The following is a 22480-nucleotide window of genomic DNA, read 5'->3' as shown; positions in this document are numbered from 1 at the left end:
TTTGCAAAGGCTACCCATTGTTGCCTTAGTTAGCATTTACTGGTAGATACAGTATCATAAGTTGAAAGTCTACCGATGTCTTTCTTCTGTGAGCTGCTCCATGCCACAAAGAGTTGAGAGCTGCACTCTTTTGCTGCCTGATATGTAAAAAAATATACACAGTATATATTATATGTAGTATATATATATATATATATATTCTTTTTTTTTACTGCAACCGCCAACCACAGGAGGACTCAGGAGCCCACTCTCAATGAGTGTAGACAGCCTGCTGCTACCAGCTGCCACTCTGCTAATCATCAGATGGGGGAAGGAGAGGAGGTAGGGGGCTCACGTGGGTAACTGGGGGGCCCTGACTTGATTGGGTAACTGATTAATAAAATAAAATAAATAAACTGCATAATAAATAAATGTGACTGGTCAATTGAGTGAGTCAGGGGCTGGGCCCAAGCCCGTAGGGCTGCTTGAGATTCTTCAAAGTAGCCACCCTTTGCCTCGATGACAGCTTTGCACACTCTTGGCATTCTCTCAACCAGCTTCATGAGGAATACCTTTCCAACAGTCTTGAAGGAGTTCCCACATATGCTGAGCACTTGTTGTGGCTGCTTTTCCTTCACTCTGCGGTCTAACTCATCCCAAACCATCTCAATTGGGTTGAGGTCGGCTGACTGTGGAGGCCAGGTCATCTGATGCAGCACTCCATCACTCTCCTTCTTGGTCAAATAGCCGGTGTGTTTTGGGTCATTGTCCTGTTGAAAAACAAATGATAGTCCCACTAAGCCCAAACCAGAGGGGATGGCGTATCGCTGCAGAATGCTGTGGTAGCCATGCTGGTTAAGTGTGCCTTGAATTCTAAATAAATCACTGACAGTGTCACCAGTAAAGCACTCCCGCACCATCACACCTCCTCTTCCATACTTCATGGTGGGAACCACACATGCGGAGATCATCCGTTCACCTACTCTGCGTCTCATAAAGACACGGTGGTTGTAACCAGAAATCTCAAATTTGGACTCATCAGACCAAAGGACAGATTTCCACCGGTCTAATGTCCATTGCTCGTGTTTCCTGGCCCAAGCAAGTCTCTTCTTATTATTGGTGTCCTTTAGTAGTGGTTTCTTTGCAGCAATTTGACCATGAAGGCCTGATTCACGCAGTCTCCTCTGAACAGTTGATGTTGAGATGTGTCTGTTACTTGAACACTGTGAAGCATTTATTTGGGCTGCAATCTGAGGTGCAGTTAACTCTAATGAACTTATCTTCTGCAGCAGAGGTAACTCTGGGTCTTCCTTCCCTGTGGCGGTCCTCATGAGAGCCAGTTTCATCATAGCGCTTGTTGGTTTTTGCGACCCCACTTGAAAAAACGTTCAAAGTTCTTGACATTTTCCGTATTGACTGACCTTCATGTCTTAAAGTAATGAGGGACTGTTGTTTCTCTTTGCTTATTTGAGCTGTTCTTGCCATATGGACTTGGTCTTTTACCAAATAGGGCTATCATCTGTATACCACCCCTATCTTGTCACAACACAACTGATTGGCTCAAACGCATTAAGAAGGAAAGAAATTCCACAAATTAACTTTTAACAAGGCACACCTGTTAATTGAAATGCATTCCAGGTGACTACGTCATGAAATTGGTTGAGAGAATGCCAAGAGTGTGCAAAGCTGTCAAGGCAAAGGGTGGCTACTTTGAAGAATGTCAAATATAAAATATATTTTGATTTGTTTAACACTGTTTTGGTTACTAAATGATTCCATATGTGTTATTTCATAGTTTTGATGTCTTCACTATTATTCTACAATGTAGAAAATAGTCAAAATAAAGAAAAACCCTGGAATGAGTAGGTGTGTCCAAACGTTTGACTGGTACTGTATATACTGTACATATATTTCCTTCGGGGGGGGGGGGGGGCCTATTAAAAAAAATAAAGCCCTGAGGCCTGTGATTTCTTAATCTTGCCCTGTGCTTGACAGATGCTATTCTGCAGAAATTCGCCAATGTGTACACTACTTTGATATGCATCAGTTGGGATTAAGAAGAGAGTATATGCAGTGACGTCATTGGCCTGGGCTTCCGGGGTTTCAGCCCCGGATGTTTTTGTCTTCTTCTTTGTTGGGCTTTTACGGCGGACTGCATCCAAAAAGTTGTATTGCCGCCACCAGCTGTGCGGGATGAAAATAAAAGATCCCAAAAGACAACAAATTATGTAGATAGAAATACTCATACTGACTACCAGAAAGACACTGAACATGGTCCTTGCCTCTACTGTTAAAATCAATAATCCCATGTCTGATCCCTACACAGGCTCAGAAGCCTGGGAGGGTGGCACATCTTCCGTCGCCAAAAACCGTTGCAATTCTTCCGCGGTGAATTCCTGAAGCCCCAGATAATTTCCTGCCACAGCCACAATGATGCCCCTTGCTACTTGAACCGTGCAGTTTATCACAGTTGCAATGAACACCACAAAATCCACTTTCTTTACATACAACATGTCTTGTTCTCTTAGTTGACAAACGTTCACTATGGGCTGTGGTGCATCCACAACCATCTCCTCAACACTAGTGCTACTTTCTCTCTCAATTCCCCGCAAAGGAGATCCGATGGACCGCCCTAACTTTAGCCACCTCAACCTCCTTCACCCTTCCAGGGCACTCCACGATTGCAACGTGGCCGTTCTTCACTCCAATCTTTTGCATACTCCTTCCATCTGCACACATTTGAAACATGACCAAATCCAGTTTTTACATTGTAGTGGTTTTGGGACAAAAGTGTTTACTCTGTACCTCATATACCATATCCTAGCTTTACATGCATAGGGAGGTATTCACTATAAAAAAACAACAGCACCGACAAACTTTCTTCCTTTCCTCCATTCACCATGCTGGTCAGGCGACAGGCCCTAACCACACCTGTGAATCTCATCACAAGGATTTCCTCCTTTATTTCAACCGACACCCCTGAAATGATTTCCTTAACAGGTGCTCTACTCTGGAGGTCGAAGCAAAACACATCAGATGTCCCAACTTTCGTGATGCCCACTGCCTTCTTCCTCTGTTCCTCAGACACACAATTAATCAGAAGCCCACTCCTGGTCACTCTGATTGATCCCACTTTTCCCAGCACAAGGTTCACCTTCTTTGAGACCCCAAACGGATCTCCCAGATACACATCGTTATAAAATAATTGCATCCCAACAAGAAACAAATCGTTGTCCGGCATACACTTATCATCCCCTTCAGTTTTAAACAATTTATTATTTTTCCATTCCTTGATTTTATACTACTGTTCTCCAATCTTCTCCTCCAACTCACTTCTCATTTCACTGTCGACATCCATTTCCGCCATGATCCTCCACCTTATACGGTGTCTTCCCCAGATGTTTTTGATCCAGACCCAAAATAAAATAAATAAATAAAAGCAGTCTGATATGAGTTTCCATAACCACACATCACTTACGCTATTCAGTATGACATTTTTTTTAATGACAATAATAAAAAATACAATATCTTGCGCTAGGCAGTAGCAGGCACTGCAAGAAGCCCCTGGAGTGACGCGGTGCCTGCTGTGAGAGCAGAACACCCAGAAAGTCAAAGTGCAGCAGCAGCAGAGTTAGCCACAGGTTTGTGCAGGGTTGGTGGTAGCTAAGTAGCTAGTCTCCTTCAGCATAAGGGTTGGCTAACGCTAATAAGCTAGCGTTAGCACTCAGCATCCTTAAGCTATTGTGTGTCAATCAGAGTTATTTAACCTTTTACTGCGGTGGGCTAAATCAGGGTCACACAGTGTTTCTTGGTAGTCATAAACAAATCTACTTTGAAACAAAAGGATACACCTCATACACATGGTTATGGCCTTAAAAAAAGAAGACACGTACCATGTCAGAGTTTAAATGTATTACATTTTGAGTTTGCATCCCAATATTACACTTTACAGTTGAAGTCGGAAGTTTACATACACTTAGGTTGGAGTCATTAAAACTTGTTTTTCAACCACTCCACAAATTTCTTGTTAACAAACTATAGTTTTGGCAAGTCACTTAGGACATCTACTTTGTACATGACACAAGTAATTTTTCCAACAATTGTTTACAGACAGATTATTTCACTTATAATTCACTGTATCACAATTCCAGTGGGTCAGAAGTTTACATACACTAAGTTGACTGTGCCTTTAAACAGCTTGGAAAATTCCAGAAAATGATGTCATGGCTTTAGAAGCTTCAGATAGGCTAATTGACATCATTTGAGTCAATTGGAGGTGTACCTGTGGATGTATTTCAAGGCCTACCTTCAAACTCAGTGCCTCTTTGCTTGACATCATGGGAAAATCAAAAGAAATCAGACAAGACCTCAGAAAAAGAAATTGTAGACCTCCACAAGTCTGGTTCATCCTTGGGAGCAATTTCCAAATGCCTGAAGGTACCACGTTCATCTGTACAAACAATAGTACGCAAGTATAAACACCATGGGACCACGCAGCCGTCATACCGCTCAGGAAGGTGATGCGTTCTGTCTCCGAGAGATTAACGTACTTTGGTGCGAAAAGTGCAAATCAATCCCACAACAACAGCAAAGGACCTTGTGAAGATGCTGGAGGAAACAGGTACAAAAGTATCTATATCCACAGTAAAACTAGTCCTATATCGACATAACCTGAAACAAAGGAAGAAGTCACTGCTCCAAAACCGCCATAAAAAAGCCAGACTACGGTTTGCAATTGCACATTGGGACAAAGATCGTACTTTTTGGAGAAATGTACTCTGCTCTGATGAAACAAAAATAGAACTGTTTGGCCATAATGACCATTGTTATGTTTGGAGGAAAAAGGGGGTTGCTTGCAAGCCGAAGAACACCACCCCAACCGTGAAGCACGGGGGTGGCAGCATCATGCTGTGGGGGTGCTTTGCTGCAGGAGGGACTGGTGCACTTCACAAAATAGATGGCATCATGAGGAAGGAAAATTATGTGGATATATTGAAGCAACATCTCTAGACATCAGTCAGTAAGTTAAAGCTTGGTCGCAAATGGTTCTTCCAAATGGACAATGACCCCAAGCATACTTCCAAAGTTGTGGCAAAATGGCTTAAGGACAACAAAGTCAAGGTATTGGAGGCCTACAAACCTGACTCAGTTACACCAGCTCTGTCAGGAGGAATGGGCCAGAATTCACCCAACTTATTGTGGGAAGCTTGTGGAAGGCTACCCGAAACATTTGACCCAAGTTAATCAATTTAAAGGCAATGCTACCAAATACTAATTGAGTGTATGTAAACTTCTGACCCACTGGGAATGTGATGAAAGAAATAAAAGCTGAAAAAAATCATTCTCTCTACTATTATTCTGACATTTCACATTCTTAAAATAAAGTGGTGATCCTAACTGACCTAAAACAGGGACTTTTTACTAGGATTAAATGTCAGGAATTGTGAAAAACTGAGTTTAAATGTATTTGGCTAAGGTGTATGTAAACTTCCGACTTTAACTGTATATACATCACAGAAGACTGAAATATAACAAAACCGTTTGACATTACATTTTTTAAAATGTTGATTCATTATAAAATTATGAAGAATATTAATAATATTCCACCCATGAGGCCACTAGAGGGCGATTTGGTCATTTGACTGAAGGAAAGCGGTCAGTTTGGCTCGTTGCACAGGTCAGAGTCTATGTTGAAGTTGTTGAGGGGTTTTTGGTAATGCACTGTAGATGTATGTAGATGAATGTTCCAGAGTAGAGAGACTCACAATAGCAACTAGAATTGAGTACTGGCAGTGTCTGCTGTGGCAGGTGGAAGGTGCAAGTCACCTGAAAAATATCTAATCTCTCAATATTCGAATCTTTCAATGTTCATCTCAAAGTGCACCAAGTTCATGCATTTAGCAGTTGAAATTCCTTTTTTTTGCAGGGGGAGAATGTCCCCGGAACCCCCTACTGGCTTTGGGCTAAGCCCCCAATGTCTTCAAATCCTAGAAACGCCCCTGAGTATACGCAATGCCCACTGAAGAAAAGTGGGAATACGGTGTACACCTGCTTATAGCCCCCACTACACCACTGGTAAGTCCTGAGTCCTACAGGCTGTTGTCTCTCAGCTCCAGCTGAGTTTGGTGAATGCAGAAGTGTGGCCAGAGCTGCACAGCAACCCTTCATCAGACCACACTGACCTAGGCTGCCATAGGAAGGCAGTTAAAAGAAGCACATGATAACTCAAGATCATGAAGATAGTTCACACACAATGGTAGTAGCCTGTTTCCAATAACCTTTTTTATTTGATAACTGTGCCAGTAGTGTTCTGGACATTTCATTTCCTTTAAGGCCTATGTGAAATCGTAGGCTATGTATAGTCTTTAGAACAACTTTGAGTCATGTTTTCTGCTTATTGCTTTTATTCTAGCCCATCACCAACACACACGATTCAAATAATCAATTGATGATTTTACTCTTCAGTCTCAATGATGTTTAGCTGAATCAGGTTAAAAACCGAAGAGCAGGAACAAAAGCCTGCACACTCAGTAGCTCTCTGGGACCGGAGTTGGAGAACCCTGCAGTAAAGGGTTTTGAGAGAAATTATACACAGTACTCTTATTCCCTCTAGTGGTTTATCATAAACTCACTCTGAGAAAATAAATTATTCAACAGAATTCTCAAGGCTGTTTCTTTCATCGCCAGTGATAGTAGACAACAATATTTTGTAATATCATCAGTCAATCCCACATATCATCAATCTCACGTATGAACCCTGGGTTGTGTTTAGTAGGGTAAACCATAGCAAAATTAAAAAAGTAAATGTATTACTTACTTACTACATACATTTGTCCAATAAGTAATACCTCCCCGTTTCAAAACGTTTTCTCCCTACTGAACACGACCGTGGTCATTGGGTAGCTCTAAAGATTGGCAGACAACCATTAGATATCAACAGAATACACAGGCATACACCTCAAGGTAGTAAAAGTGATCTATAGACACAATTACAGTCTGGAGTTGACTGATCTACACTCATAGAAACAAAGGCTTAGATTTGTGCTTAAAGGGGTCATTTGTACCTTTTAGTTATAGGTAATAATTGTACCCCAATTCATACCTCAGATAGTAACTTTCTTATACACAGTGCATTCACAAAAGTATTCAGACCCCTTCTTTTCCCACATTTTGTAACATTACAGCCTTATTCTTAAATGGATTAAATCGTTTTTCCCCCTCATCAATCTACACACATTACCCCATAAAGACCAAGCAAAAACAGGTTTATAGAACATTTAGCAAAAAAACACATGGTAAAATATCCCTTACACAGCTGGTTTGAAGAAAAGAAGATTGAACTCTTTGTCCTGAATGCCAAGCGTCACGTCTGGAGGAAACCTGGCACCATCCCTACGGTGAAGCATGGTGCTGACAGCATCATGCTGTGGGGATGTTTTTCAGAGGCAGGGACTGGGACACTAGTCAGGATCAAGGGAAAGATGAATGGAGCAAAGTACAGAGAGACCTTTGCTGAAAACCTGCTCCAGAGCGCTCAGTATCTCAGACTGGGGCGAAGGTTCACCTTCCAACAGAGACTTGTCCCAAAGCCACTCCTGCGTTGTCTTGGCTGTGTGCTTAGGGTTGTTGTCCTGTTGGAAGGTGAACCTTCGCCCCAGTCTGAGATACTGAGCGCTCTGGAGCAGGTTTTCAGCAAAGGTCTCTCTGTACTTTGCTCCATTCATCTTTCCCTTGATCCTGACTAGTGTCCCAGTCCCTGCCTCTGAAAAACATCCCCACAGCATGATGCTGTCAGCACCATGCTTCACCGTAGGGATGGTGCCAGGTTTCCTCCAGACGTGACGCTTGGCATTCAGGACAAAGAGTTCAATCTTCTTTTCTTCAAACCAGAGAATCTTGTTTCTCATGGTCTGAGAGTCTTTAGGTGCCTTTTGGCAAACTCCAAGCGGGCGGTCATATGCCTTTTACTGAGGAGTGCATTCCATCTGGCCACTTTACCATAAAGGCCTGATTGGTGGAGTGCTGCAGAGATGGTTGTCCATCTGGAAGGTTCTCCCATCTCCACCGATGAACTCTGGAGCTCTGTCAGAGTGACCATCGGGTTCTTGGTCACCTCCCTGACCAAGGCCCTTCTCCCCCGATTGCTTAGTTTGGCTGGGTGGTCAGCTCTAGGAAGAGTCTTGGTGGTTCCAAACTTCTTCCATTTAAGAATGATGGAGGCCACTGTGTTCTTGGGGACCTTCAATGCTGCAGAAATTTTTTGGTACCCTTCACTAGATCTGTGCCTCGATATGATCCTGTCTCGGCGATCTACGGACAATTCCTTCGACCTCATGGCTTGATTTTTGCTCTGACATGCACTGCCAACTGTGGGACCTTATAAAGACAGGTGTGTGCCTTTCCAAATCATGTCCAATCAATTGAATTTACCACAGGTGGACTCCAATAAAGTTGTAGAAACAGCTCAAGGATGACGAATGGAAACAGGATGCACCTAAGCTCAATTTCGAGCCTCATAGCAAAGGCTCTGAATACTTACAATACCAGTCAAAAGTTTGGACACCTACTCTTTCTTTATTTTTACGATTTTCTACATTGTAGAATAATAGTGAAGACATCAAAACTATGAAATAACATGTATGGAATCATGTAGTAACCAAAAACATTTTCAACAAATCAAATCAAGTTCAAGTAACAGACACATCTCAACATCAACTGTTCAGAGGAGACTGTGTGAATCAGTCCTTCATGGTCAAATTGCTGCAAATAAACCACTACTAGGACACCAATAAGAAGAAGAGACTTGCTTGGGCCAAGAAACACGAGCAATGGACATTATACCGGTGGAAATTTGTCCTTTGTTCTGGAGTCCAAATTCGAGATGTTTGGTTCCAACTGCCATGTCTTTGTGAGACGCAGTGTGGGTGAAGGGATTATCTCCGCATGTGTATTTCCCACCGTAAAGATGGAGGAGGAGGTGTGATGGTCTGGGGGTGCGTTGCTGGTGACACTGTCTGTGATTTATTTAGAATTCAAGGCACATTTAACCAACATGGCTACCACAGCAGTCTGCAGCGATACGCCATCTCATCTGGTTTGGGCTTAGTGGGACTATCATTTGTTTTTCAACAGGACAATGACCCAACACACCTCCCAGCTGTGTAAGGGATATTTTACCAAGAAAGAGAGTGATGTAGTGCTGCATCAGATGACCCGGCAGAGTGAAGGAAAAGCAGGCATCAAGTGCTCAGCATATGTGGGAACTCCTTCAATACTGTTGGAAAAGCATTCCAGGTGAAGCTGGTTGAGAGAATGCCAAGAGTGTGCAAAGCTGTCATCAAGGCAAAGTGTGGCTATTTTGATTTGTTTAACACTTTTTTGGTCACTACATGACTCCATATGTGGGCAAACGTACAAAATCAGCAGGGGATCAAATACTTTTTTCCCTCATTGTATGTAAATACGCCTCCAATGTAATTTCACAATGTGCCTTGCCTTTTCGAGTGAGTTCCTATGCGAATGTTATTATTAAAAAATAACTCTTTATAACAATAAATTACATATCTCATAAGGCCTTATTTTGCAGACTAGTTTTACCCTAATATAGTGGCCTTAGCTCATGGTTTACAGGTCACATCAGGCCTGCAAGTAGGGTTGCAAAATACTGGTAACTTTACAGATTTCCTGCTTATTCCCTCCCGTTTCCAAGAATCTTCCAACCGGGATTCCTGGAAAACCTGGGAATTTTGGGCATGTTACCAGAATTTTGCAACCCTACCTGCAACTCACATTATGATGGCATGGAAAGTGATGTGTAATTCTAATCAGAATCCAGCCAGAGTTAGGATATCCCCAAAAATGTATTCACCCACAACCTACATTCAGAATGGGAATATTATGAGGAGACTACCTAAACCATTGAAACTGGAACAACCATTTCAGTAAAGGGTGTAGAAAATGCAACTGATTGCATTAGTTTAGAAAAATATGTTATTTATCTTTATGTAGCATAAGATTAATCAATCGATCTACGTTAATTTAAAATCACAGATATTCAAAACAATTCGAAAAAGTCAACCTGCAGTAGAGCATGCTGGGAAATATTTTTATTATAATGATTATAGTACAAATTTGACTTTTACGGTATGACCACAGTGACAAAGCCATTAGTTCCTTTTAAGTGGCAAAAATTCATCATTGTACCTTATGGTGGGTATTGAGGGTACACAAAATACAGTAGGTTTGTATCCTCGAAAAATCTGAAATGTAGCTTCACAGTAAAGTGTGATGATTGTATATTTTATATTCAAAATATAGGGTACAAAAATGTACCATTATACTAGGTTATCTGCACATGTACCCTAAAAGGTACTGAACAGTACAATGCAAGTTTGTTATGTTGTAAAGACCAGGGGCGCGATTAGCAGGACGCAACGTTTTGGAACGTTCAGATAGAAATAGCTATGTGGAACAAACATGCCTCTCTAACATGTAGAATAAGGAATCACATCGGCTCTATTCATGGCATTTCTATCTGCAACTGTTCGAGAACGTTTGGCAACTGAACATGGCCCAGCTGGCCATATTACACGTCATGATTGTTTACTCTCCCTTTAATTAATAAAACAGATGAGAGAAAGGGGGTTAAATATCTAGCGCGCTGTAGCGCAGCCCTCAGTATCTCTGCTTAGAACAGCCCCCTGGAGAATTCATACAAAAACCGATACGATCCACGTAGAGTTTCAGACTCACAACAATGTCCATTCCTGATGGAAAAAAGCTGAGAAGGACAGAGAAAAAAGCTTCACGGCTTCAATGTGACACAGCATCGGGTGATTTTATTGATTTTGTTTCACATCAAAACTGAAAAAGATTATCAGTGCTGTAGAATAACATTATAATATTCAGCCCTGTGTAGTCTAGTGATTACAGTCATTTTCTCCAGGTAGAAGTTTGCGTTTATTAACATCAAAGACAGAGAAGAAGGCGGCAAAGCAGAACCAAGGCAATTAAGTGGAGCAGCTATATAGAGCGGTGGGAACTCCAGCTAAGACATGCGTAGTCTGATCCCCATAAAGAATCACAGTAAAAAACACCAAGCCTGGTCCCGGATCTGTTTGTGCTGTCAGGCCATGACAACAACCATATTGTTGGCTATTGAGCACAAACAGATCAGGGATCAGGCTAGAAAACATTCCTCCTTGATTTCAGTTCTAACACACAAGCACCATCACCTAGGTCCTAGGGAATCCATGCCAATAGCGCACACTGTCATTTAAGGTCAACATTTGAAGTTGAACATGAACTGTAGCCTACTGTGGATGAAGTCACTGTATTGTGTGCCTGCAACTTCTCGCGTTGGCTTGAAAAACCACCAACATCAGTCAATCAAAGGGAAAATCTAATCGCCACCATTCGGTTTAGGTTGGGCAACATTGGACAAATGTTTCAACACCGTTTTGGGTTGCCAGGCGCCTGCTCTGTCATGATTAGGAGTCGGGCCTAAGTTTAGAAAGGCTATTAGTCAGACGGACTACTGCTAGTGTTCTGTCCCACAGCGTCCTGACTGAGCTGCTGGACCGGGTTGTCATGGTTACCATCCCATAACAAGGAAGTGGCGGCAGAGTGGTGGGGGTATGCAAGGGGAGACATTCCGTATTGAAGTCCCACCGTCTTTAGTGGCTCTGACGCAAGACCACCCATTGTCGACATGCCCCTCTTAAAATGAGCCCGGCAGCATGAGGCATTGTGGGATAATATGTGGGAGGTCGCTCTTGTAAAGGGCCATCCTTGTAAAAGACTAGACATTGTGTTATGTCTGGCGGACCGGAGATCTGTCATACAGTCTGACTGTGACTGTAGATGGGAAAAGAGAGGGAGAGAGAGGAGCATTGTGTCTCGCACTTTAGTCATTAGCATGTCATAGGCCAGCGTCCCAAATGGCACCCTATTCCTATATAGTGCACAACTTTTGATCAGAGCCCTATGGGCCCTGGTCAAAAGTAGTGCACTATATAGGGAATAGGGTGCCATTTGAGACGCACACCGTATGGGGTGACGTATGGCCTCTGGGTCTTTTGTGCCATTCACCGCCTCACTTCATTTGCATTGTAGAGAGCAGGGAGATAAAAATATCATGGCCTACTGCAGGGATGTGGCCTGTAGGATCGATTTAAAATGGACTCTCTTAGGCGTGCTCTGAGAGTTGCAGACAGAAATTGTACAACAACTGTATAGAGATGCTTCTTGAGATATCCTCAGACTTAGAGTACAGCAGATTGACATAGTTGATTCAAGACAAGTTGAAGTGAGCGCCTCAATGCATCATCTGTGAACAACGATGCTGTTCATTGTGAAAATTTCAAGAAAGGAAAAAGTCTGGTTAACCATTGGCTATTGTCAACAGAATCCTTTCACCTTCACTACTTCCAAGCCTCCATATACAGTTTCCTACGTGTAAACATATTGCGAGCTCTACGTATAATCAAAAATAGTATATCTTTACACTATGTACACAGAGTGGACGGCTAATCGGCTATGCACGTGATTTGTAGTATCCAGTCTAATAGCTATTTCGGTCGGTGAAATGGAATGTAGGGAGGATTTCTACTCTTATTTACAATTCAGGAGACACTACTGATGATGGGACGGCTACATCAAGCTTTAAGTTAATGCACTCTAGTTGTTGTTGTTTAAGTCAATGGCACAATGCTGTTTGAAAGGCAAGTGGTGTGATAAGCTGGCCTGGTTCCAGATATATTTGTGCTGGCTTGCCAATGACCATAGGAGTCGGCAAGACAGCACAAACTGAGCTGGGATCAGTCTAGTGAGGAGCAATTGCAGGGCTGAAGAATCTACAGTATTACTTGAATCACGACCATTTACGGTCAAGGAACACAATTACATAATGTCAAGTAGTACAAAAATCAGGAGATGACAACATTCACAGTAGAAAAGTCAAGGATTACAAAGACGATTATTGTGACAAAACGCAGAGACAAACAACACCATGTTGGGTGTTACTTCAGTCTGAAGAGCTATATCTTCAATGCTGTTCTTCATAGCATTAGCGTTGGTCTAGCTATAGCATAAAGCAGGACAAATATTTCCTTTGTGTGCACTTCTACTCCATGCTAGAATGGAGGCGTTTTATCAAGAGCATTTAGAAACATTGCTTGTTATTGATACATAAATACAAATGTCAAAACTACATGAAAATACATTGCATGACAAAGTACACCCTTGGCATGTACTGTATTCTAAGAGCTAAAGGTAAAACTTTACAGTGGAATCATACCAAAGGACTAACTGGAGTATCATAAACAGAGGATAATGGCTCAAGAACTTTCTGTACTTGCTAATAGTAACAGTTAATGTACTTGATACAGTACACAATAGGATACCCGATTCAATCAAACCCTGACAACCAGGTTTCCAAAACAAGTGAAAAACAACAACTTCATTGACATTAAATTCAAATATAGTTCAGTTTCTTAATGTCTGACTGCACATATTATTTTGTCCAAGACACTGCAGCACATCAACAATAATGTCTATTTAACTTAACCTCGGAAACCTGGATACTCGGTTGGATTGAATAGGGCCTATGGGCATTTCTTTTATGCCTTATTTTTATTACTATTTCCGCAATGTCAAGTATAACCGAGGTATAACTTCAGTGGAGCAGGAAAGGAACTCAGTGGCCAACTGCTGAGGAGTACAATGACACTGAGAGCAGGGTCGTATTCATTACTGCAAACTGAAAAATTCTGTCAGTTTTTTCAGTCCGTTTCGTTTCTAGTGAATAAGGCCCTGAATAGTTATTTTCACAATTGTCCCATCCATAGTATCTGAGAGGACACTGATTGGACCAGCTTTTTTTTGCCAATTCCAAGTGATCCCTATTGGATCAGCCTCAGACTAAATTAGTGAAGTGAAGCAATAGAAAAACAGAGCGATATTCAGTGTGGACTCCAGGCTACTGTATAGTATGGCTGTGCAAAGGAAAGTAGAGAACCACAGAAATCAAAGTCACAATCACAACAGCAGCAAGGCAGCGTCTCACAAAGCTCATACCCTGAATGAAGACACTAACACAGTCCCCAAATTGTCAAAGCTAATTAGCAGCATTCAAACATGTTCAGTAGTGGTTTTTCAGTAACACTTCATTTTACAGTCACTGTTACCAGGTAGTTACCAAGAAAGTACTTGTTAAAATGGTAATTATCTAATAATTGCATAGTAATCACACTTCAGTTTCTACGAGATTCATTGACACACGTGCCTCTATGTACCATTTGGTAATAGTAAATTACCAATAGTGTTGAATTCTTTGAGGTGAGTACCAGAAAATATCCATTGTTACTACCACATAGTTAAGTAAATACCATGTAAATACCATCTTAAAATGTGCTGTTTAAAAAAGCATGATCATTTTTCTTCTATTTTGACATGTCATTTTACAGTATTACATACAGTTTAAGACCACAATGCAGGCAAAGAAAGCTCCTATGAAAAAAGGGGGATTTTGCCATTTGTCAGATCTGTCTCCCCGTGAAGAATGCTAAAAAACAAACGGGGGCTCATGAAAAAATAATCTTATCTACAGAGTGGCTACATACAGTGCGGAGCCCTGTACAATGACTTGATATGGATGAGTTGGGATGTCTTAGAGTAGCTAATGAAAGAGGACACAAAATGTCAGTCTACAGTATGTGGGGAAAACCATAGTAAATGTCTTCCTCTCTGGCTCCAATCGAGCTCCACCATATTTGAGTTCTACTTCCAGGTGGGCTTGATGGTCCTACATGACGTACTGGATTGGACAGATTTCTCAGAGAAGCTGCTGCTCTTGCGTGAGCGCTCGTGGGTGGGCGGCGGTGGGGGGGTGTTGCTGCGCTGGGTGCTCGCCCGGCTTGACGCCCTGACTCTCTGCACCCTCTGCAGACCACCCAATTGGGCCTTCTCCTCCCCCCTGGGTGAATGCTGCCCCCCTTTGGTAGGAGGTGTGGTTGTGGTGGCAGCTGGAGGCCGAGCGGGTGCTTGACTCTGGGAGCTGCTCCGGGACAGGAGAGAGGGGCTCCTGGAGGGGGTCGCGGGGTTGGAGAGTGGGGTCGCAAGTTCCTTCTTGGTGGTCCTAGAGGAGGAGGCCACAGTGTTGCGGGCCCAGCCAGGCAGGGTGGCTGATGGGTTTTTGGAGCTGTGGGTAGGTGTCTTGGGAGTGCTAGCCTCAGAGGGTGCCCCAACCTGACCATGGGCCTGAGCCTGGGCAGCCAGGGCTCTCATGGTGGAGCGGCACATCTTCTCCTCCGGCGGTGGCTTGGGCAGGTTCCTCAGCGGCTTGGCGCTGGGCTTGCGGAAGGAGGGCTTTCGCGGGTTGAGGTCACGTTCCCAGCCAGAGAGGCCAGCGCTCCTCTGGGATTTGGTCTCCTCTGGGGGCAAGCTGGAGTGGCGGGCGGGCCTACCTGTCTTCTCGCTCCGCCCCCTGGCCGGGGTGCTCTTGTCGCGGAGCGGCTGCCTGGGTTCTGCACCCTCATGGCCCCTGGCGGATCTCTCCACCCGCCTGGCGTTGCTGCCAGTCCGGCTGAGCTTGGTGATGGGCACCACCTTCCGCATGCCCTGGTTCTCAGTGGTCGTCAACATCCTGACGCCGCGACCCACTCCGCTGTTTTTGGAAACTTTTGAAACTTTGGTCTTGGCTTGTGTTGGTTTAGGGCTATATGTCTGTACAGCTTTCTCGCCCACCTGCCTACCCTCCGCCGTGTCCCAGCTATCTGTGTCCCCCTCTTCCGTGGTGACGAACGAGCTGACGGATGGTGCATGTTCGTCTGTGGACTTTGATGCCGACAGCTCATTGGTGGAGGCGGAGAAGGAGTGATCGTTTGTGGATGTGGAATCAAAGTTGGAGTTGGAGGATAGCAAGCTGGGGTCTCGAAGGTTCCCCTGGATGTTGTTGCAGTCAGTGTTTTTTACGTCAGGGACCAATCCTTCCCTCATTAGAGGCGAGCTTTCGATCTCAGAGTAGTCAAACGCTACGGAGCAATCCGTTTCTGTGCAGTCTAAGATGTAGAACACCGGTTTCGTATTGGATACGGAGGGGTCAAGAGGGAGAGGCGTGTCGCAGGTGGTTGAGGAGACGGTGCTGCTGTCCTCCTCTTCCTCCTTCTGAAGCGAGCCCACCACAAACTGAGAGGACGTCATTTTACCTTCCCACGCCGAGGGCTCTGGCCCTATTTCCAAACTCTTTGGACAAGGAAGAGGGGTATCCAAAATGAGTGTCTTTGGAGGTTCCCTCTCCAAGTCCGCCACCACCACGTCTCCATGGTCGACAAAGTGCATGTGATTCGTGTTATTGTTCGGACTGGGGAGTTCAAACGGTTGAAGTCCCAAGACTAGCGTGTGCCTCTCCACGCTGACGTTCATGTGTGCCGTGACGCTCGCTCTGGGGGTGGGCGTCTTCTGAAAGAGGTTACGGTTGTGACACGATCGAGGCAGATAGCTTCCCTCGGACACGGTCGTGTAGTTGTTATTATTGCTATACGGTTCCTCATTGGCATTAAAGCCTGTGGAAGAGTACCTGGCCAAGGGGCTGATGGGCTCCGTCTCGGCCTGGTGTGACGTGGCCAGCATCTGCCGCCCGTTCCCCAGCTCGCGGTTGTCGTCCTGGGACACAAGCCAGGGGGCGGTTCTCCGTTGGAGGGTGCGGCCGGAGCGCGGCAGGCTGTTGAACTTGTTGGCATAGTCTGCTGGCAGCACCGCGCCACTGCCGAACAGCTCCAGATAGCCGTGAAGCTCGCGGTCAGCTATGGCGGCCACGGTGTGGCGGTGGCGACGGGCGCTGGCCGAACGACCCAGGGGGCTGTGGGGGCTGGCAGGACGCTGCTGGAGGAAGTCCAGGAGGCCCTCCTTGGTGAGCATGTCCACGTCGTTCTCGCTGCTGCTGCGGCCGAATCCGCCGTTACCGGCGCCGGCGGCCTGCTGCTTGTCGGAAGTCCAGGCAAAGCGCTTCTCCTCCAGCTCTCTGAGACGTCGCTGCCTGGCCGCTTCCTTCAGCTCCCGCTCCAGGTTATCCTGACAGAGACAGAGAAAGGACAGGCTAATTTCAAAATGTGATAACATAGAGTACAGTGCTGTGAAAAAGTATTTGCCCCCTTTCTAATTTTCTCTACTTTTGCATATTTGTGATATTGAATGTTATCAGATCTTCAACCAAAACCTATTATTAGATAAAGGGAACATAAGTGAACAAATAACACAACAATTACATATTTATTTCATAAACAAAGTTATGCAACACACAATTCCCCTGTGTGAAAAAGTAATTGCCCCCTTACACTCAATAACTGGTTGTGCCACCTTTAGCTGCAATGACTCCAACCAAATGCTTCCTGTAGTTGTTGATCAGTCTCTCACGTCGCTGTGGAGGAATTTTGGCCCACTCTTCCATGCAGAACTGCTTTAACTCAGTGATGTGTGGGTTTTCAAGGTCCTGAGGCAGCAAAGCATCCCCAAACCCTCACACCACCACCACCACCATGCTTGACCTTTGGTATGATGTTCTTACTGTGGAATGCAGTGTTTGGTTTTCGCCAGGCATTACTGGAACCATGTCGTCCAAAAAGTTATACTTTTGAATCATCTGTCCATAGAACGTTCTTCCAAGAGTCTTGATGATCATCCAGGTGCTTTTTGGCAAACTTGAGTCAACTTTTTGGACGAGATGGGTCCCATTATGCCTGGCGAAAACCAAACACTGCATTCCACAGTAAAAACATCATACCACAGTTCAAGCATGGTGGTGATGGTGTGATGGTTTGGGGATGCTTTGCTGCCTCAGAACCTGGACGACTTGCCTTAATAGAAGGAACCATGAATTCTGCTCTGTATCAGAGAATTCTACAGGAGAATGTCAGACCATCCGTCTGTGAGCTGAAGCTGAAGCGCAGCTGGGTCATGCAGCAAGACAATGATCCAAAACACACAATCAAGTCTACATGAAAATTGCTAAAAAGCAACAAATTGGAAGTTTTGGAATGGTCTAGTCAAAGTCCAGACCTAATCCCAATTGAGATGTTGTGGCAGGACTTGAAACGAGCAGTTCATGCTTGAAAACCCACACGTCACTGAGTTAAAGCAGTTCTACATGGAAGAGTGGGCCAAAATTCCTCCACAGTGACGTGAGAGACTAATCAACAACTACAGGAAGCATTTGGTTGGAGTCATTGCAGCTAAAGGTGGCACAACCAGTTATTGAGTGTAAGGGGGCAATTACTTTTTCACACAGGGGAATTGGGTGTTGCATAACTTTGTTTATAAAATAAATGAAATAAATATGTAATTGTTGTGTTATTTGTTCACTTATGTTCCCTTTATCTAATATTAGGTTTTGGTTGAAGATCTGATAACATTCAGTATCACAAATATGCAAAAGTAGAGAAAATTAGAAAGGGGGCAAATACTTTTTCACAGCACTGTATATGTACAGTATATATGATTACATACACCTACATCAGTATGTCCTTTTAAAGAGTTGATGATTTTTTACTTCAGGAAATGCAATAATAATAATAATAATAATATAATAATATGCAGGTTAATGGAAGTATGTAAATTTGTATGTTGGATAGAGTATGTGAGTCGTCAGTTATATTACTTATCTGAAACTACATTGTAGAGACTTAAAATATTTGAATTGAAATACTTTAAGAAACAAAACGCCTCACCTTGACAGCCTTTTTGAACTTGAGACAGAAGTCCTGGAAGATGCGGAAACACTCGTCCAGCATGAAGGTGTCCTTGTCTTCACAGAAGAAGTCAATAAGCGCATTGCCCTCCTTCCGCAGGTCCAGCCTGCGCCTCTTCAGGTCCTGGAGGGTCCTTGTGGAGCTCTGTTGGGGATGACAGACAATGGATGACAGACACAGATGAGATATATAAGTGTACAGTGAGAGAAAAAAGTATTTGATCCCCTGCTGATTTTGTACGTTTGCCCACTGACAAAGACATGATCAGTCTATAATTTTAATGGTAGGTTTATTTGAACAGTGAGAGACAGAATAACAACAAAAAAATCCAGAAAAACGCATGTCAAAAATGTTATAAATTGATTTGCATTTTAATGAGGGAAATAAATATTTGACCCCTCTGCAAAACATGACTTAGTACTTGGTGGCAAAACACTTGTTGGCAATCACAGAGGTCAGACGTTTCTTGTAGTTGGTCACCAGGTTTGCACACATCTTAGGAGGGATTTTGTTCCACTCCTCTTTGCAGATCTTCTCCAAGTCATTAAGGTTTCGATGCTGACGTTTGGCAACTCGAACCTTCAGCTCCCTCCACAGATTTTCTATGGGATTAAGGTCTGGAGACTGGCTAGGCCACTCCAGGACCTTAATGTGCTTCTTCTTGAGCCACTCCTTTGTTGCCTTGGCCGTGTGTTTTGGGTCATTGTCATGCTGGAATACCCATCCACGACCCATTTTCAATGCCCTGGCTGAGGGAAGGAGGTGCTCACCCAAGATTTGACGGTACATGGCCCCGTCAATCGTCCCTTTGATGCGGTGAAGTTGTCCTGTCCCCTTAGCAGAAAAACACCCCCAAAGCATAATGGAGCCCTAGGCCGAGGGAGATTGACAGTTATTTTGTGTTTCTTCCATTTGCGAATAATCGCACCAACTGTTGTCATCTTCTCACCAAGCTGCTTGGCGATGGTCTTGTAGCCCATTTCAGCCTGTGTAGGTCTACAATCTTGTCCCTGACATCCTTGGAGAGCTCTTTGGTCTTGGCCATGGTGGAGAGTTTGGAATCTGATTGATTGATTGCTTCTGTGGACAGGTGTCTTTTATACAGGTAACAAACTGAGATTAGGAGCACTCCCTTTAAGAGTGTGCTCCTAATCTCATCTCGTTACCTGTATAAAAGACACCTGCGAGCCAGAAATCTTTCTGATTGAGAGGGTGTCAAATACTTATTTCCCTCATTAAAATGCAAATCAATTTATAACATTTTTGACATGCGTTTTTCTGGATGTTTTTGTTGTTATTCTGTCTCTCACTGTTCAAATAAACCTACCATTAAAATTATAGATGGATCATTTCTTTGTCAGTGGTCAAACGTACAAAATCAGCAGGGGATCAAATACTTTTTTCCCTCACTGTATGCGTAATGATGACTGCCAGGGCCGGTGGTATTTTATAACATATAATTACCATCAAAATATACCAAAAACAGGGGGTTTGGTGATATCAGGGATGTAGGATAGTATGAACGGTAAACACTTATCAACATGCAAATTACATATTGGCCCATATTTGTTATGCTTATGGGGTGTTCTTCCAATTGAGACCATAGTGGTAAGTTATCTGATATAAATGTGTTTGTCTACTATATGTACAGACCCACCTCACATGACATTGAAGTCATGTTACAGTCACCCTAGGATCCGCTTTGGTATCACGACTGGCTAAGGATGCCTTCACTGTGAGCTGCCCTCATGCACCATAATCAGCATTCACAGAGCAGAATTCCCAAATTAAATTCTGACTGAATGTGCTCCCACCTGTAGGAAAGGATCCAGCTGCTCCAGGAGCTCCGGGTCACTCTGGACCTTCTCCTCCAGGGATCTGGTCCTGACGTAGAGAGACGAGAACTCCAACTCTATGTTTTCCACTGATATTCTGCGGGGATATGCAAATCATTCAAAGGCTGTTAAAATACATTGTGTGGCGCAGTTGGTACAGCACGGCGCTCGCAACGTCAGGGTTGTGTGTTCGATTCCCGCTGGGGCCACCCATAAAATGTATGCACACACAACTGTATGTCAATTTGGATAAAAGTGTCTTTTAAATGGCATATATTATAATAAATGTGAATAGTTTAAGATTATAAAACCTTGTGGACTGCTGTAGCAGATGGCTATGTTAGCATCATAAAATGTGACTTCGCCTTCGTGAGACTTGAAGTACTGCTGACCCTGAAATGCCTTGGCTTGTATCGGTCAATGGTGCTTCAGAAATTGTGGCAGAAATGGACCATGTTACACTGTATGGCACCCATCTATATTTGACCATTGAATTCAAAGACCTATCTACAGTGCATTCGATAAAGGTGAAGGCAGGACAGTTAGAGAGGCTGAAAGGAAGAACGATGTGTTAGCATATCCACAGCGGAGCATTATCTGTTGGCACACCAGGAGAGAGGGAGAGCTGAAATGTAGCATGTAGAGATGACCTTGTGAAAGAGCTTGACAGCCACAGGGAAGATAATGCATCCTAAACAGTGCAGTATACTGTCAGAGCCATAGGGAGCTTCAATTAATTTGAAATTCAATTCAAGGCGTTAGTAGGGATCTGTGATTTAATTCAGTGCTGCTGTTATTCTAGCCAATTATCAACCTCTTCATTTGATAGCATTTAAACTATGAGTATGTATTGTACCATATCTATTTTCTTTGGCATTAAACTTGCAGTCTGCGATTCATAAAACAACAATTGTTCACCTCGCCACTTGGTAAACAGCTGAGGTATGGGGCTGAAGAAATGTAACCAGACTTAAAGCTGCAGTCTTATTAAAGCAGCAGTATGCAGTTCAGAGAACAACAAACAGGACACCGCACCACTTGTTTAGGTAAACAGCTAAGGGATGGGGGTGGGGCTGCAGAAATGTTAACAGACTGCAGCTTTAAGACCAAATCATCATCCAATAGTAGTCATATAAAGGGAACATATACAGATAGAGCTAATGGAGGGAAATAATCGCGCTAATGCTCTCTAAGAGCAGTGGCTGAAGCAAGAACCTATAGCCTACACATAGCATTCCAGGAACTGAGTTAGTGATCTTGATTGTGAAAAGAGCCCAATAAAAGTCCTTTACAGTATAGGGCATCCGTAGATAACGGGTGTGAAATTGACTGGGAGTCTTCTAGGTGAACTAGTTGTAAGAGTCCTGTCAAAGGAAAGCAGTGCAAATGCTGCGTTCTTGACATGTCAGAGTGTTTGGAAATAAAACGTGCAAACTCTGAGCACTAAGTTGTTGTAATGAATACTCAGGGAGAAAAAGGTGTAGATTCTCGCGCAGGGCACGGCAAGTGTTTATTTCGCCTTCGCAGAAGGCAGGAATCGTGGTCACAGGCAGGCAATGGTCATACACAGGTAGGCAAACAGGCAGGAGAATCAAAAACTAGGACTGAAGGCTATAACTGGTTATCACAAACGAGCTAGGAAAAGGCTTAGTAGAGTCAAAACGAACAATACCTCACAAGGCACAAACAGAATGAACTGAACTAAATTAGGAGCTGATGAGACCAGGTGAGTAACTAACACAGGTGAAATCAATGAACAAAAATGAAAGACAGGGCTACATTCAAGAACACAAAGAAACAGGGCTACGTGGAAGAACACAAGGTTGACTAAGAAAATAAATACAGTACCTTACAGTTGTATGTATTCACGTGCTTTGAAGTCGTTATAAATGCCAATTGGCTAACGGCTAACTAGGTACATCA

The 22480-nt window shown here is 43.6% G+C and overlaps 1 protein-coding gene across 1 annotated transcript; it reads right to left on the bottom strand.

Annotated features, from left to right (window-relative positions):
• Positions 1 to 14757: 14757 nt before the first annotated feature.
• On the bottom strand, positions 14758 to 20654 carry LOC311114421 (FH2 domain-containing protein 1-like; the record flags this gene model as incomplete). Its single annotated transcript, XM_084189672.1, has 3 exons — positions 14758 to 17049; positions 18702 to 18866; positions 20537 to 20654. Coding segments are annotated over 3 exons (2575 nt in total), but the record flags the coding sequence as incomplete, so codon positions are not given.
• Between the last annotated feature and the right edge of the window lie 1826 nt (positions 20655 to 22480).

This window comes from Coregonus lavaretus (genome assembly GCF_964263955.1).
Source record: "Coregonus lavaretus genome assembly, contig: HAP1_SCAFFOLD_2340, whole genome shotgun sequence".
In the NCBI taxonomy this organism is placed as follows: Eukaryota; Metazoa; Chordata; class Actinopteri; order Salmoniformes; family Salmonidae; genus Coregonus; species Coregonus lavaretus.
This window is presented reverse-complemented; position numbering and strand designations above follow the sequence as displayed.